At 42.8% G+C, this 17464-nt stretch overlaps 1 protein-coding gene across 1 annotated transcript in view; it reads right to left on the bottom strand.

Moving 5' to 3' along the window:
- Positions 1-17464, bottom strand: part of PARP8 (poly(ADP-ribose) polymerase family member 8) — a 131262-nt gene that overhangs the window by 38013 nt on the left and 75785 nt on the right. The window contains exons 8-12 of the mRNA XM_072858885.1: positions 14563-14623; positions 13420-13510; positions 10394-10460; positions 3813-3938; positions 1081-1645 (exon numbers count right to left, since the gene is read on the bottom strand). Of these exons, the coding sequence (XP_072714986.1) occupies positions 1081-1645; positions 3813-3938; positions 10394-10460; positions 13420-13510; positions 14563-14623 (910 nt within the window). The remainder of the gene's footprint in view (positions 1-1080; positions 1646-3812; positions 3939-10393; positions 10461-13419; positions 13511-14562; positions 14624-17464) is intronic.

Here is a 17464-nt window from a genome sequence, read left to right as displayed (position 1 = left end):
GCTGTGCACATTACAGGAACCAACCACACAGCATGTATATAAATGATTTCATGATAGTATATCACTGCTTTTAAATTTGATGAGTATAGCTCACAGCTTATTAAACTAATTTACCATGAGACATAGCCCACTCAATGTAATTTAATTATTCAGAATGCACTATTTTGAATATACGTATGGCATTTCAAGCAAGAATCAGCTTTTTCTCGCTGTGAACATCAAGGTACCACCAGGCTAAGGGAGTGAAGAGGACTGTCTCCTAAGTGCCCCTCCCCAGATCCAACACAGAAAACAGACGGATGCCTTGAAAAGAGTGGAAACAGACCCACTCTTTTCTCTGAAGTATAAAAGCCATCTTTTAAGAGGCAGAGGCAGAGGGATTAATTTTGAGCACTCTTTCTTAAATTTAAGAAATGTGCTACCCTTCGTTTTCCCAATCATGTGTCTGGTGAAAGAAAGGGGGCCAGTGTGGACCTTACTCCTTCCCTGACCTCTGGCTGCCACCAGCGCGTTTGAAGGTTAAACCTTTCACAAAGCACAAATGCGCAAGAGGTGAGCTAAATCATGAATGCATTCCTTCCACTATGATGATGATCACAGATGCAAAGACCAGAAGGAGAGGTGACTTGGCACCCGAACAAGCCAATGGACGGTTGCTTCCCACACAAAGCAAACAGTGAAATGAGAAAAGACCTGTGTAAGCAAGCCAATTTTGCAGCACAGAAGCACACACTCTCCCTTCTTCCTGCAGCAAGAAAGAAGGCAGGGAAGGATGATTGAACTTTTCCCATGGCCAGCAGGTACACTGAGTTGTATTCAACATGACATGTAAAATCTCTGTCTTGACCTAAGCAAATTCTGGTTTTATAACTTAAATATATGTGCATGCATAGTTGTTTAAATCCTCCTTAAAAAGCTGACTCCATTGCTCTTGTCTTCCAATATATTCAATATATGCAATATATTCACTAACATATACCCTAAGTATTAATGTCTTTGCATAACAAGCCTAACAAGCATAACAGCATGTTTGGAAAATAATAGGAGGAAAATGAGCAGAATAAAAAAATTATTACGCACAGCAGCTTGTGAAGGTGATGATGAAGATGGTGTTAAGATACCAATAAGCCCTGAGGTAAGAGAGAGCCTCCTGCTCTCTGCTATGGTGGACTCCTTGAAAGGCTCCATTTTGGATGATTTAGGGGCATTGGAATAAGTCTTGCTGAGTAACTTGTGATTCTTCAATCCATCCAATTCTTCCATTCTAAGATTACTGGAGTAGGACCTGCTTAAGAGTTTATGGGGCTTCAAGGTGCTGTTGTGCTCACATCGAGGGTCCCCAGAACATGACCTACTTAACAGCTTATGGGGCTTTAAAGTGATGCACTCCTCCTGTTTGATGGCTGCAGAGCAAGAACGGTTCAACAGTTTGTGCGATTTAATAGCTATTGTCTGTTCAGCCCTAGGGTCACTCGATAATGAGCAGCCAAAGGTTCTGTGAGATTTTGTGGCACACACATCCTCTTCCTTAACTGTGTTAGAGTAAGTCCTTCTCAGTAGCTTGTGAGTTTTGGAGATCCCATCCTGTTCTGACTTCAGTTTTGATTTATTTTTACCACAGCCAGGTGGAGGATAACTTGGCGACCTTAAAAATAAAGAAGAGGAAGACGTAGCTGGAGAATAATCAGTCTTGTGCAAATCAAACAAGTAAGTCCAGACATATGTACAAATTTTTAAGTGCCACCTGTCTTTATGTATTTGACTAGTGATAAACACAGCCCAACATAAAAAAAATGAGCAATTGTATGTAGGACTAATTTTCCAATACCAAATAGACATCTTACTCCTATTTACACACAAGCTCATCAATCAAAAGGACAACTAACTACTTAAGTAGTTAGAGCTTAAGTAAAGTTAGAGGTGTATCCTCATAGCTCTTTGTAAAGGTCTCTATGTCTCTAAACAAATTATTTATTCAGGAGATTATCTTTGAAATGAAACCCACATATTTCACACAAGATTATATCACATTTTTCTTATCAAAATCTATCTTTCCTATGTAATCATCATGGCATGATCCCATTAAAGTTATTGTCTTCTGGACATAGCATAACAAATTCTATGTCCAGACGCAATGGAAGATACAATGAGCAGTGAAACTTGCAGGCAGTGAATCAAATTTAATTCAGCTGAAATGAACATTTTTTTAAAAAACATCACAATAATCTGGGTGCTTTGTGGAAGACAATTTGATGCCCTTCTCTCCTGTTTTAGACAAATTCTAGCTCTGTAATACTAGAAATGAGAATGTGAGGGACCTAAATCATGAATGCAGAAAGTAAAGAACAAAAGGTTTTTATGAAACAACATTCACATGAACTGTCACATTTCTATTAGGTTCACGTTCACCTGTCCTTGCAAAGCAAGAACCAGTATCAGGTATCCTGAATCATTTTTCTACACTTTACAGGCAATCCCAATATTTGGAGTATTTTTTGGGCTTCGATCAAATAGAAAAGAAGTGAAACCCCAAGGGGAGAGGCTGACAGGTTTCACCATCCTGTTAGCAAGTGGTGACAGTGGAAAATGCACGTGGAGGTTGCTGACTCACTGTTGCAGTTGGCTCATTACCACCCTCCTGCAGACAGGAGGTAGGAAAGGTGCTCTAGGGAGAGAGAGAGGGTCCCTGTGTTTGGGCTGAGCGGTCTTTGGACAGGCACCGCAGCAGCAGCCAAATCAAGAGGAGAAAGATCGGGCTGGCTTTTGTATGCCCTTTCTGAATAAAACCAAACCCCAAGTTACAGCCTGCGCTAGGCAATGGTGCATGGCATGGTAGGGAATGGGTAAGCTTTCTACTTAAAACACCACCTTCCTCTTCTAACCTTTGAAAAGACACATAATCTTTTGTTATCTTTGACATTCCTCCCTTCTTCAATGTGAGTGATCACTGTACTCCCTCTCTTTTTTATACATGGAATTTAGAATGGCAAAATTAATAAAAAAGAAGGAATGTTCAAAGAAGCATTCAATTCAAATGTACAGAAGGGGTGATCTGTCAACCCTGCATAAGCAGGAAAACATGCTAGAGTAAATAGTCACATTCCTGAAGAGGTAAAATCAGAGCCCGATTTTACATACACTTTTTAAAGAGTATGAGTAACTGGCAGAAGTCATAATTAATTCAAATGAACTATTCACAGACTACTTCTTATGTTTTTAATGCCTTGTTCTTTGAAATTCTGTGCCTGCATTTCAGAAGTGGTGAACATTAATGTACCCAAACAGTGGACAGGGGTGGGTGCTCAGCAGCTCTAAAAATCAGTCTTTCATTAATGAACATTCTAGTTTTAAAAAATTAAAAATACACACAGCTGTGGAAAGAACAGCTAGACAACCACAAATTTTTTTTTTTAATATATATATAATATATATATTATATGTATGTTTTATATATTACTTGTATATCTTACTTATATTTGTATTCTTGCTATTCAAGTAACAGTCAAATCCTACCAAGCTCTGAAGCTACAAATACAAGTTAAATAATATAAAAATAATTATTTCCAATTCTAGATGAAACATGGCTGTTGCAGAGAGCAGGGCACTGAAATGCTCTGCCCTCAAATAATCTTAGAAGCTGCAGTAGTACCTAGTTCACTTTTGATGTCATGCAAGGCAAGGACTGGAAACCCATGAGGTAAGATATAAATAGAGCATTTCTCTATGGAGAAAAGTCAACATTTCACCTTGTGAAGTCTACTGTGGATTTTTAACAGGATATGGTGGTAATAGCTCATTTTCCTTGCTATTACCTGCGCAATGTAGAAAAGATGTGCAGAGGGGATTTCACCTTTTTGTCAGACACCTTCTTATTGTGCGTACAATTAGATTTCTCTTTGCTGTTCTTCCACTGTTGTGTAACAAATGTCTGCATGATTCTGCAAATTGAGAAAGAAAAAAATACTTTCTTATTGTAGCCAGGATATACTCACTTTAATACTGAACTCTCTGTTCACCACATAGGTGTCAGGATTCAATGTCCTCACTCTACAGGCAGACTTTTTCTGTCATCTATGTAGACTGACGATTGGGTGCCTCAGCTCCTCAAAAATGCTTTTTTCCCCACATAAAATGAATTTATATGGAACTCTTATTGAGCATACAGTCTGCGAAAACAACCACTGCAAGACTTATATAATTATGCCTCTCATGGAGATCTAGAGACAAACTGATTCAAAGGCATCCCATCCAACTATAGGCATCTGTCTCTCCAGTGACTAGAGAGGGAGGCTACAGCATCCACACTGCTCAAGTAGGAGCATATTCTCCTAAAGCACAAACATGAAGGTAGGGATGTTGAATATTACACTACCCAAAGAGGGTTTACAGAGAAGACAGAGTCAGACACTTCCCAGAGATGGACAGCAAAAGGCAGTGGTCACAAGTTGGAGCAAGGAAAGCTAAAAAACATAAAGGCTATAAAAAGAAGACATCCACAAGAAGAGTGGTTAAGTACAACAAGTTGCCCACAAAGGCTGGAGATTTTCACAGCTCAGCTGCCTGAGGCCCTGAAGTGAACTAACCTAACTTTGAAGTTAGTGTTATCTGGAGCAGGGGGTTGCACTAGGTGACCTCCAGTAATTCCTTCCAAGCCAAATTACTCTGTGACTCTAATCTAGCACTGGGGGACTATGAGTGAAAAAGTCAAAGTGGAAGTTGGTATGGACTTTTACCAAAAATTTAGTGAATCTTCAGAGATTAATATCCTGTTGCCACAGCCTTGGGAGGCCATGTGGTTCATGGGTATTCTGACTTCTGCTCAACTGTGAATTATACAGACATGCACCTGAAAATGTCTTATGGGAACCTTTGGTAATTACCCAGTGCACAAATCAGAGACAATGTAAGTACTGAAATGTTTTAAGAGACTTTTCATGCCTGGGGAGCTTTTAATTTTTTTTCTTCAAAGTCATGTACCATAGAGATTTTAATAACATTGCTTCATTTGTATGATTATGAAAACACTGCACTGAATGTCTTTAAACACTAAACAGCAAAAGATTTTTTTTTTCTTAAGGGATTCTTACTGTTGTAAGAGTCAGATATTAAAGCCTATATTCTTGTCACTTTATTACACATACACAAGCACATGTGAAAAGATGACCCAGCAAAATGTTATTAAATTGAATTGTACCATGAACACATGAAACTGCTAATTTTTTCAACTATTCTTCCCTCTTGTCCTCAAAACACGGATGGCCTAATTACTGTGGTACATCCTAGAGGCCACCATGAAAGCATAGCCCCCTTAGGGTGTATGCATGATGCTCAAAAAGATTCCTGCTCCAGAGCCTTCACCATCTAAGCAATAACATGAAATTGAACACTCCTAGCTACAGTCTTTTTGAACTTTTGTAGCTTACTTCCTAAATGGCAGTAAAGTGACAGACATTTCAGCAAAGCCTCCGAGGCGAGGGGCTCTGGGACAGAGGACTGCGTCGGGGGACCGTTGCTGAATCGGCTAAACCGCGGCAAAACCGCGCAGGGAAGAGAAAAAAACAAACAAACAACAACAAAAAAAAAACAAAAAAAAAGGGGGGGGGGGCACGGAGAGAGAGAGTTACCGCAGCCACGCCCCAGCCCCGAGCAGGAAGGAAGGAGCTCCTGACGAGGGCCCGGCTCTGACTCAGCGTGAGCAGGGACAAGAGTGACGGCAGCAATTCCCTCCCGTGCAAGAGCAGCCCCCAGGGAGCGCGAGCGACCAGGAGCGCGGCGACCACAACGGGCAAACAGGGCGTGGCGTGTCAGAAGGGCGTGGCGCGGCAGTTTGCGCAGGCAGGGCGTGTAGGGAAGACGAAGGCACCCTACCAGCTCAAGAGGTGACTTCATTCGGTAGTCCTCATCCTTTCAAAAGAAACTTAGCTATGGTATTCACTCGTCAGAAAGCGATGTCCTCTGTGCTCGCCAGAGTGGATGTGACTACCCAGACAGAGCTCCCACAAAAACATGCAGCCACCCAGGTCTCAGGCTGCAGGGAGTGCCAGGGCCTCTCACTGTTCACGCATGGCAGCTGTGAGGACAGCTGTGTGAGGTGTGACCAGGTGGATGATTTGCTCTGCATGGTGGCAGAGCTACAGGAGGAGGTAGAAAGGTTAAGGAGCATCAGGGAGAATGAGAAAGAGATAGACTGGTGGTGCCATGCTCTGCCTCCCCTGAGACAGGAACAGGAGCAGCAGCAGCCACCAGTAAGAACCCACGATCAAGGGGATCCTGTATCCCCCCCACCACCGGGCTGAAGGCAGCAGCTCAAAGGAAAAGAGTGAACGGAGGCAAGTCCACGCTCGTGGTGGCAGGCGAAGGCCCTCCCTGCCCACCTCGTTTTCCCAGGTGCCTCTGTACAACAGGTATGAGGCCCTGGAGGTGGAAGGCCAGTCAATGGAGGATGGGGATGACAGTCCATCTACACCAGAGGTGTCGCCTAGGTCAGAAGAACGTACCTCTTGCATCAACACCACCTCCCCAAGGAAGAGAAGATGGGTTATAGTTGTGGGTGACTCCCTTCTGAGGGGAACCGAGGGTCCGATATGCCGGACGGACCCTCCTCTTAGGGAAGTCTGCTGCCTCCCTGGGGCCCGGGTGAAGGATATCACGAGGATACTCCCTAGCCTGGTACGGCCCTTGGACCATTACCCTCTACTGCTCTTCCATGTGGGGGGCGATGAAGCTGCAACACAAAGTCCTAGGGCAATCAAAAGAGACTTCAGGGCCTTGGGACAGCTAGTAAGGGACTCTGGAGCACAGGTTATTTTCTCCTCTCTCCTTCCAGTTGTGGGCAGTGACACTAGAAGGAACAGAGGTACCCAATCTATTAACACATGGCTCCGTGGCTCGTGTCGTTGCCACGGTTTTGGTTTTTTAGATAATGGGATGGCCTACACAGCACCAGGTTTGCTGACGTCTGATGGGATTCATCTTTCTCAAAGGGGAAAGAGAATCTTTGCTCAGGAGCTTGCAGGGCTCATCAACAGAGCTTTAAACTAGACTCGAAGGGGGAGGGGGATAATATCAGGCTTGCCCGAGAGAAGCTGAGGGACTACGTGCCACGGTTAGAGGGAGAGGGTGCCAGCGAGGGCACTCAGCCTGTGTCTCTGAGATGTGTGGGGTACACTGGGGCACAGCTGAAGTTGTGCAGAGTTGAGCTAGGGGATACTGAGGCAATAGGAGCCAAGAGGGAAACACCAGTGAAACACCTCAAAGCACACAAGGGGTGTTCCTCTATGAAGGACACATGGATGACAGCCCAGCTGAAGTGCCTCTACACCAATGCATGCAGCATGGGCAACAAGCAGGAGGAGCTGGAAGCCATTGTACACCAGGAAAACTATGATATGGTTGCCATCACGGAAACATGGTGGGATGACTCACACAACTGGAGTGCGGCGATGGATGGCTATAAACTCTTCAGGAGGGATAGGCAAGGCAGGAGAGGTGGTGCGGTAGCCCTGTATGTTAGGGAGTGTTTGGATAGTTTAGAGCTTAATGATGGTGACGATAGGGTGGAGTGTCTATGGGTAAGAATCAGGGGGAAGGCCAACAAGGCAGATATTGTGGTGGGAGTCTGTTACAGACCACCCAACCAGGATGAGGAGACAGGCAAACTATTCTATAAGCAGCTGGGAGAAGCCTCACGATCGCTAGCCCTTGTTCTTGTGGGGGACTTCAACTTACCAGATGTCTGCTGGAAATACAATACAGCAGAGAGGAAACAGTCTAGGAGGTTCCTGGAGTTGTGTGGCAGATAACTTCCTGACACAGCTGGTGAGTGAGCCAACTAGGGAAGGTGCCCCGCTGGACCTCTTGTTCACGAACAGAGAAGGACTTGTGAGCGATGTGATGGTTGGAGGCCGTCTTGGGCAGAGTGATCATGAAATGATAAGAGTTTTTGATACTTGGAGAAGCGGCGAGGGGGGTCAGCAGAACTGCCACCTTAGACTTCCGGAGGGCGGACTTTGGCCTGTTTAGGAGACTGGTCGACAGAGTCCCCTGGGAGGCAGCCCTAAAGGGCAAAGGAGTCCAGGAAGGCTGGACATTCTTTAAGGAGAGGAAGTCCTAAAGGCACAAGAGCAGGCTCTCCCCAGGTGTCAAAAGACGAGCCAGCAGGGAAGAAGACCGGCCTGGCTGAATAGAGAGCTTTGGCTGGAACTCAGGAAAAAGAGGAGAGTCTATGACCTCTGGAAGAAGGGGCAGGCAACTCAGGAGGACTACAAAGGTGTAGCGAGGTTGTGCAGGGAGAAAATTAGAAGGGCCAAAGATGAGCTAGAGCTCAATCTGGCTACTGCCATAAAAGACAACAAAAAATACTTCTTCAAATACATTAGCAGCAAAAGGAGAATCTCCAGCTAAGGAGAATCTCCAGCCTCTATTAGACAGGGGAGGGAACACAGTGACTAAGGATGAGGAAAAGGCTGAGGTACTTAATGCCTTCTTTGCCTCAGTCTTTAATAGTAGGGCCAATTGTTCTCTGGGTACCCAGCCCCCTGAGTTGGAAGATAGGGACAGGGACCAGAATGGAGCCCCCATAATCCAGGGGGAAATGGTTAGTGACCTGCTACACCACTTAGACATTCACAGGTGTATGGGGCCTGATGAGATCCACCCGAGAGTACTGAAGGAACTGGCAGAAGTGCTCACCAAGCCCCTTTCCATCATTTACCAGCAGTCCTGGCTAACTGGGGAGGTCCCAGCTGACTGGAGATTAGCAAATGTGACACCCATCTACAAGAAGGGCCAGAAGGAGGACCTGGGGAACTACAGGCCTGTCAGCCTGACCTTGGTACCAGGAAAGCTGATGGAGCAGATCATCCTGAGTGCTATCACATGGCATGTAGAGGATAACCAAGGGATCAAGCCCAGCCAGCATGGGTTTAGGAAAGGCAGGTCCTGCTTGACCAACCTGATTTCCTTCTACGACAAGGTGACCCGCCTAATGGATGAGGGGAAGGCTGTGGATGTTGTCTATCTAGACTTCAGTAAAGCCTTTGACACTGTTTCCCACAGCATTCTCCTGGAGAAACTGGCTGCTCATGGCTTGGACGGTCGTAGTCTTTGCTGGGTAAAACGCTGGCTGGATGGCCGGGCCCAAAGAGCTGTGGTGAATGGAGTTTACTCCAGTTGGCGGCCAGTCACAAGTGGTGTCCCCCAGGGCTCTGTGTTGGGGCCAGTTCTGTTTAATATCTTTATCAATGATCTGGACGAAAGGATCGAGTGCACCCTCAGTAAGTTTGCAGACGACACCAAGTTGTGCGGGAATGTTGATCTGCTTGAGGGGAGGAAGGTTCTACAGAGGGACCTGGACAGGCTGGATCAATGGGCTGGGGCCAATTGTATGAGGTTCAACAAGGCTAAGTGCAAGGTCCTGCACTTGGGTCATAACAACCCCATGCAATGCTACAGGCTTGGGGAAGAGTGGCTGGAAAGCTGCCTGGCAGAGAAGGACCTGGGGGTGTTGGTTGACAGCCGCCTGAATATGAGCCAGCAGTGTGCCCAGGTGGCCAAGAAGGCTAATGGCATCCTGGCTTGTATCAGAAATAGTGTGGCCAGCAGGACTAGGGAAGTGATCATGCCCCTGTACTCGGCACTAGTGAGGCCGCACCTTGAATACTGTGTTCAGTTTTGGGCCCCTCACTCCAAGAGAGACATTGAGGTGCTGGAGCGTGTCCAGAGAAGGGCAATGAATCTGGTGAAGGGTCTAGAGCAGAAGTCTTATGAGGAGCGGCTGAGGGAACTGGGGTTGTTTAGCCTGGAGAAAAGGAGGCTGAGGGGAGACCTTATTGCTCTCTACAACTACCTGAAAGGAGGTTGTAGAGAGGTGGGGGTCGGTCTCTTCTCCTAGGTAACTTTTGATAGGACGAGAGGAAATGGCCTCAAGTTGCGCCAGGGGAGGTTTAGACTGGATATTAGGAAATTTTACTTCGCTGAAAGGGTTATCAAGCATTGGAACAGGCTGCCCAGGGAAGTGGTTGAGTCGCCATCCCTGGAGGTATTTAAAAGATGTGTAGATGTGGTGCTTAGGGACATGGTGTAGTGGTGGTCTTGGTAGTGTTAGGTTTACAGTTGGACTCAATGATCTTAAAGGTCTTTTCCAACCTATACGATTCTGTGATTCTGTGAAAACCCTGGCAGGCAGCACAAATCAAGTTCTCTCCAACAACTGTCAAAACTGAAATTAAAAAGGCAAATCCTGTTATTTTTTATTTAAATAAAAACAAGTTCAAAACACTTTGATCCAACCAACCTGACAACCTGTGAATTTTATCCTACTTGACATGGTCCAGGAACTAAAAAGAGTGTAATATTTACTTAAAAACAGGGGTTTATACTTTTCCGGACTTACTTTTTCAGCTGATGTCCCAGCCCAAATCTTTCCTTAGTAGAGATCTGAAATACATCCACAGTTGGCACTACGGAAAAAGGAGATATTGTTGATATATGAACTTAAAGCAATAATCAAGAACTCATGACCATACAAGTCATATTTAAGCACCCTGTTCTATCTGGACCTTTACTATAGGCAGTGCCATTGAAGCAATGGTGAAAGTGGACATGTCATCTAAGCCTATTAAGAAATGAATGGTCCTTTTTAGAATATCAACCAATAGAATTTGTAATTTTACAAATGAGTATTTTAGAAATTGAATTCCCCAAAATGTATCTCTTCCCACTAACTTTAATTACATAAATGTATTTTTATATATATATATATTACGGAAGTACTAGAGAGCAGCATCAGATTAAATGTATCTGGACTGGTAATTCATCTCGCCTAATGTTTTAAACTTGTTTCCAAGTAAGTAGTCTGTACACACTACAGTTCCTGTGACTATGAAGAAAACCCAGAGTGGAATAAACTGAATTAACTAATATCTGGGTTTTCTTTCTGAGGGCGTTTTAATACAAGATCCATAATCATAATCTAAGTGCCTGATATATGAATTCCAGTGGCCAAGGATTACACTGAATTTTCCTCAAGACCTGTCCTAACATTGATATATCCATGTTCATCAGAAAATTGAAAGTGTACAGGGTGAAGGCTGGAAATTAGCTCCTGGTATTACTAAAATCCTTTAATAACATTTACTAGATCAAAGTGGCAGATGGAATCCAGCACTTGTTGAGAGAGTCTCAGGTCCTCGAGGCAGGACAACAGCCAACACATATTACAAGCACAAATAGACTTTATCCTTCATATTACATAAGGTGGTAATGACTACAGTAAAACAAAAAAGGAATTAAAACAAAAAACGAGGGTTGGTTCAAATTTTATTAGAAAAAGTGAATCAGTATTTTAAAATCTATATTATTCTGATCACTCAGAAAGCCAGATTTTATTCAGAATGTCAAAGTTTATCCTTTAATTTCGCTTTAATAAATTAAATTTTAAAATAAATTACAATATATCTATATAGCCTGGCCATCCAATTTCACTTAGTTCAAAGCCCTGTAGATACCCTTTCTCTAATGTTATTATTCAAATATAATCTCATCTTTTAAAGGCAAACTGATGATTTTTTCAAACGGGATTAATGATTTGATTAGGGGTAGCAATGTCTTTAGATTGTCAAATTTAGGACACATGATGGGGGGGGAATATTTTCAATGAGAATCATCATACCTAGACCAGCAATCTTAAAATCTCACTTCTAGGCTACAATTGCTGTCTAGGCTCTACAGTTAGAGGAGACAGCCTGGTACCTCCAAAGGTACCATCCTCATCTAAGACAGGTTTCTAACGCATGTGGGAGAAACTGCCCACAAGTACAATAATGAGAGAAGCTATTAACTAGAGGAATTACTATCTAAAATCAGATTATTACACAGCTACAAGGTCGTACAAATAACCCCCATAGTGCTTTGGAGTATACTGCATTTCTGTTTCTTTTATCAATCAACAGAAAGTACCATAGGAGAAAAAGATGTAGCATAAAGTTATGTCCCAGTCTCAAAACAACATAATTAAGGGGGAAGAGGAATACACAGATAAAGGGTCTTGTTAACACAAAAGACGGTGGATCTCATTGTCCTTTTCTGGTAAATAAAGAAACGTGGCTGCAACAGCAGCTGAGCTCATAAACCAGTAGCAGAGAAGTACTTGCCTCTGGCCCTGATCTTGCCTTTCTTGGTACTCAGGCACTCCCACAATCAGTCAGCTGCAGGACTGGGAACTAAGCTTCCCGTTTTAACCTTGTCAGTGGTGCAGAAGATATCTTGTTACTTCTCATTTCACTAGCTCATTTCTTACTGCACACTGCTCTTCACGCTTCACCTTCTCTTATTTGCTGCACTTTTTTATTTTTTAAATTACATTTTGATAGAAATATTCTGAATACTAACACTGTTACCTGCTACAGCAAATACATATTTTAAGATCTGCATATTTACAAAAAAGATTGAAGCAATAAAATACTGACAAAAAGACCAAAGTCAAGCAAAAAAAATAATGACTGATGTAATGAAATGCTTATTTGAATGAACAGAATATAGCTTATAGTTAGAATTGGCAGACAACATATCCTATAAAAATAGCTCATTGGGACAGATTTTGCTAAACATATTATGACTGGAAATACCTATTCATTTTCCAGAGGCAGAATTCTCCCACAGATACAAGCCTAAACTGACAGCTTGTACTGGAAGCCTCCAAAGTCAGGCAAGTTATGATCCAAATTACACACTTAGTTCTGACTTCCCATTGTAAAAATATATCTGAAGTTGACTCTTGCATATGAATGTTTCAAAATCTTCAATCATCTCAGTTGATTCTTCATGAGTTTGACCATTTTTACTCTCATGAGGAAGCTTTACTCACGTAACACAAGAGAGTAGGTTGTCAACATAACATTTAAAATTCTCATTCAAATTTAAAGATCCCCAGAGTTCACACAGTCATACAGAAATCAGAAGCTGGCAGGATAATTATTATGGCTTGATTCTTCAAAGGTGCATGAAAAAGGGCATATTAATGTGCTGCACAGAACTGTGTATGTATACCTTAACAGTGATATCTCATCTGTGCAGATGATCCCTGATTTCCAAAATCAGGAAATCACATATTAGAAACTGTCGATCTTTATTGCTTAACCCCTGGTTCCTAGGGGAAGCAGCTGCATTTCAAAGGGTATCAGGAAAACAAGTTCCAAAAATCAACCTATGAAAGTTTGAATTAGATGCCCATGTCATTATTGAGGGCCTAGCCATGCAAATATATGTAAGCATAATTTCAAACCAGTAGGACTGCTCTCAGCAGTAGATTTAAGAACATGCAGGGTCAAAGATTTGGCAGTGAATTAGTATCTATCACCTAGTACATGGCTCAGACCGAGACACCATACAAGGCACATGAAGAATACACAGGTGACTAACCTGGACCATTTAAGTACTGTGTAAGTGAACAGTGCAATCGCACTATTATAGGCTCTGTGCGAATTACATCCCAAGCCACAGCAATCTCTTCCTAGTTCAAAATAAAAAGAAAACAGACACCATTAGCCATCATGAGGAACTGTTGCATTTTGTCAGTATACCTTAGGGTTGTTATAAACACCATCCATCCATTTATCCAGTCGTGGAATAACAACTCCAACTTTAAACTCGAGACTTAGGACAAACTATTGCCTGCTGATGCCCCTAAGAGAACTGTTAGACTGCTTCCAGTTGTTGAGTATGCTCATTTAAACTGAGCACAGGTTTATACACAACACTACACCTACGGTGTGGGTAGACACATTCCCATTATCAAGAGATACTGCTTCAAAGCTGAGAACCAAAGGAGAAAAGATGGAAAGGAAACTCATCCCATAACATAGGGCAAAAGAAATGTTTGCTCCTTAAGACTGATTACAATAATTCAAGGTATGATCAGATTTTCTTAAATTTTAGAAGAGCCTGAGAACTTATGTGCTGCGCTGACCTGAGAATATGACATATCTGTGCAGAAGTTATTGATGCCCCTACAGCACTAATTTTTATTCTCTATCAAGAGGACAGGAAGTTACTGCACAGATGAGGTGAGGAAGTGTGGAGTTAATGACAGCATAACTGTTAAAGAAGCCGTGCTGGCAGTCGACAGCACCACTGTCCTGTGTCTCCATTGCCACTCAAGCCTCTCCCTAATCAGCTGCAGATGTTGAGAAGCACACAGGAAAGCTCCAGCCAAGGTCTTCTTCCCTCCAGGACTCTATGAAGTGCTTTCACCTAACTAATGTCTAGGATAGCAAAAAAATAAATGTATTTCATTTATATCAGTTAAAACATTTACCATTCACAAAGCATGTTTGAAAGGAAATACACATGCAGTAAATAAAAGCCTACAAAACACTTTAACAATGTGATCATAAAAGGAAAAGGAAACCTTCCACTGAGTAGCAATCAATAATGTGACATCCGCTTATGAAGATCAAGCCTCTGAAAAAGGAAAGACTCAGTTGTTGTCTAGAGAGTCTGATGTGTAGCAGAATTAAATGGGTATTAATGTTCATTATGTAATTCTGTGATTAGATTACTTACATCAAGAAAGCTAACATCAATATGCAGATCAATATCTACATCATCAATGGCTCCATATTCCCTGAAAGGAAAGAATTACATTACATTAGAGCTCTTTAAGATACTCCTTAGCCCAGAAGTATTTATAACAGAGAAGATTTTATAAAGGATAATCTTGTCTGTAAAATCAGAATAGTGATAAAATACACATTTACATAGATTGGATCAATATTCCCAGTGGGTGACCGTTTGCTGCACTGAAACTTTCTTTCAGTGGATCTTGCTTAAACACGCTAAATCTTTTTTTCTACTAATTCCCTCAAATTCTCTCTCCATGTATTTTTGTTCACATATTGCACAAATAAATCAAGAAAACAGTAATGGTCACATGCTGCTCCCATTTATGACAAAAGAAAACCCTAGTTAATTTTCAAAAGTATTTCAGGTTAACAGCCAGTAAGCTAAGGAGAGGCTTGAGATAAATCATTGAAGACAAATACAACATAGCCTAGAGGGTGGCATATTATACCTGTGAGATTGCTTCATACATTCAAGCACTTGTTTGTCAAAACATAAAGATTGCCCTGTAATGCGCTCAAGGCAATAGTTACCTTACTTTATCTGCTATGTGTAATATTGCTGGAATCCCCAAGGTTCAGATTTAACTTATGCTCATAGGTGTTTCATTGCTGTCTGAAATCTTACATTTAAAGTGTGACTTTTCTGCCTCTTATTTTCTGACTCATTCTGATTGTCCTCCCCCAACGTACTTGAAGACTTCTGAAAAATAGGGCTAGAAAATACTCATTATACACCTAAATAAAAAATTGTTTTTCTTTTCATTTACATTACTTAAGTGGACAATGCTGTAAAAATGCAATCACTCTCAATTTTTCACAGGTTAGCTTGTAGTCACTAGGTTTTTTTCTTTACACTGCATTTATATGCTTGCTCTCACAGTGACTTCCATGCTTTTAAACTAGACTAAGACAGTGTACAGTAGCAGTTGTGCATAAAGAAGTTGATAAGGCAATTTTGAAATACAAAAATATTTTTGCCAATACAACTATCTCCTGCCAAAGTGGCCTCTCAGCCCATGGCAGGACCTAGCTCACACTGGAAATGCCTTGACCTCTTGTAAAATTTTGTGGAGGGAACCCCTTCCACCAAACCTCAGCATCCCAATGGTTCTCTCTGGTAAGGTCAAACCCACAGTGTCTCTCTAGATCAGATGCGTCCACACGTGGCACACAGGGCAGGTAAACGGCTGGCCAGGGCTGTGTTATCTGGAGGCTTCCCAGCCACCCTGACAGCTGCTCCAGAGTCCACTCACCCAGAGCTACATGTACAGCTAGAGGCGCTCACTGACCTCCTACAGCTCACTGAAGACCTGACTTTGAAACACTGAAATTCTCCACCTACTGAATGGCTTAGCCACTATGCTACACAACAGTAGCCTCAGATATTTTTGTAAATTTTCCAGAAGATCCAAAGAACAGATTGTTATGAACTCCTAAGTAATATTTATAAACACAGGCTGGTGTTACTCACACGACTGAGATTCAAAAGGCTGTGAACAAGCATAGTTTTATAAATTAAACAGAAACATAGTTGAACTAACTAAACAAAGAAATATTAGTGGAAGAAAGGATAAGATAAAAATAAGTTACAACTGTGGAATTTCCATACTCACTGAAATCCCTTTGCTCCCACTCCATTACCATCACAGAAAATGGATTTTAGACACATGATGCTGACTCTAGTTTTACTTCTCCAAGCTGAAAGGGAGGAAGAAATCATGTTTTCTTCCAGCACCTGCAGCTTCTGATCTGCTGCCTACAATGGCTCCAAGAACACATCTTGATTTTGAAGCTCCCAGAGGTCCTCTGTCCATCAATGTATTAGCAATGTAAATAGATACTGAAGAGTTTGGATCAGTTGGTCCAGAGGGCTTTCTCATGGCTTTGGTGGCCAGATTTCAAAAGGCAGTGGTGAAAAGCATGCAGGTACAGGAATTTCCCTTTTATATGTACAGTTGACTCTCTGACAGCAGGAGTCTACTAAAAGAGGATATGGATTTGATGGATGGACTGTTTGGTGGATAAGGAATTGGCTGGATGGTTGCATCCAGAGGGTAGTGGTCAATGGCTCAATGTCCGGATGGAGATCAGTAACGAGTGGTGTCCCTCAGGGGTCTGTATTGGGGCCAGTACTGTTCAATATCTTTATTAATGACATAGACAGTGGGATCGAGTGCACCCTCAGGAAATTTGCAGATGACACCAAGCTGAGTGGTGTGGTTGACATGCCTGAGGGACAGGATGCCATCCAGAGGGACCTGGACAAGCTTGAGAAGTGGGCCCATGTGAACCTCATGAGGTTCAACAAGGCCAAGTGCAAGGTCCTGCACCTGGTTTGGGGTAACCCCTGGTATCAGGGGCAACCTGGTATCGACCCGCCTAGTGGATGAGGGAAAAGCTGTGGATGTTGTCTATCTAGACTTCAGTAAAGCCTTTGACACCGTTTCCCACAGCATTCTCCTGGAGAAACTGGCTGCTCATGGCTTGGACGGGTGTACACTTCGCTGGGTAAAGAACTGGCTGGATGGCCGGGCCCAAAGAGTGGTGGTGAATGGAGTTTACTCCAGTTGGCGGCCAGTCACAAGTGGTGTCCCCCAGGTCTCTGTGTTGGGGCCAGTCCTGTTTAATATCTTTATCAGTGATCTGGACGAGGGGATTGAGTGCACCCTCAGGAAGTTTGCAGATGACACCAAGTTGTGCGGGAATGTTGATCTGCTTGAGGGGAGGAAGGTTCTACAGAGGGACCTGGACAGGCTGGATCAATGGGCTGGGGCCAATTGTATGAGGTTCAACAAGGCTAAGTGCAAGGTCCTGCACTTGGGCCACAACAACCCCATGCAACG

Source organism: Ciconia boyciana, chromosome 4, assembly GCF_034638445.1.
Source record: "Ciconia boyciana chromosome 4, ASM3463844v1, whole genome shotgun sequence".
Lineage (NCBI taxonomy): Eukaryota > Metazoa > Chordata > Aves > Ciconiiformes > Ciconiidae > Ciconia > Ciconia boyciana.
This window is presented reverse-complemented; position numbering and strand designations above follow the sequence as displayed.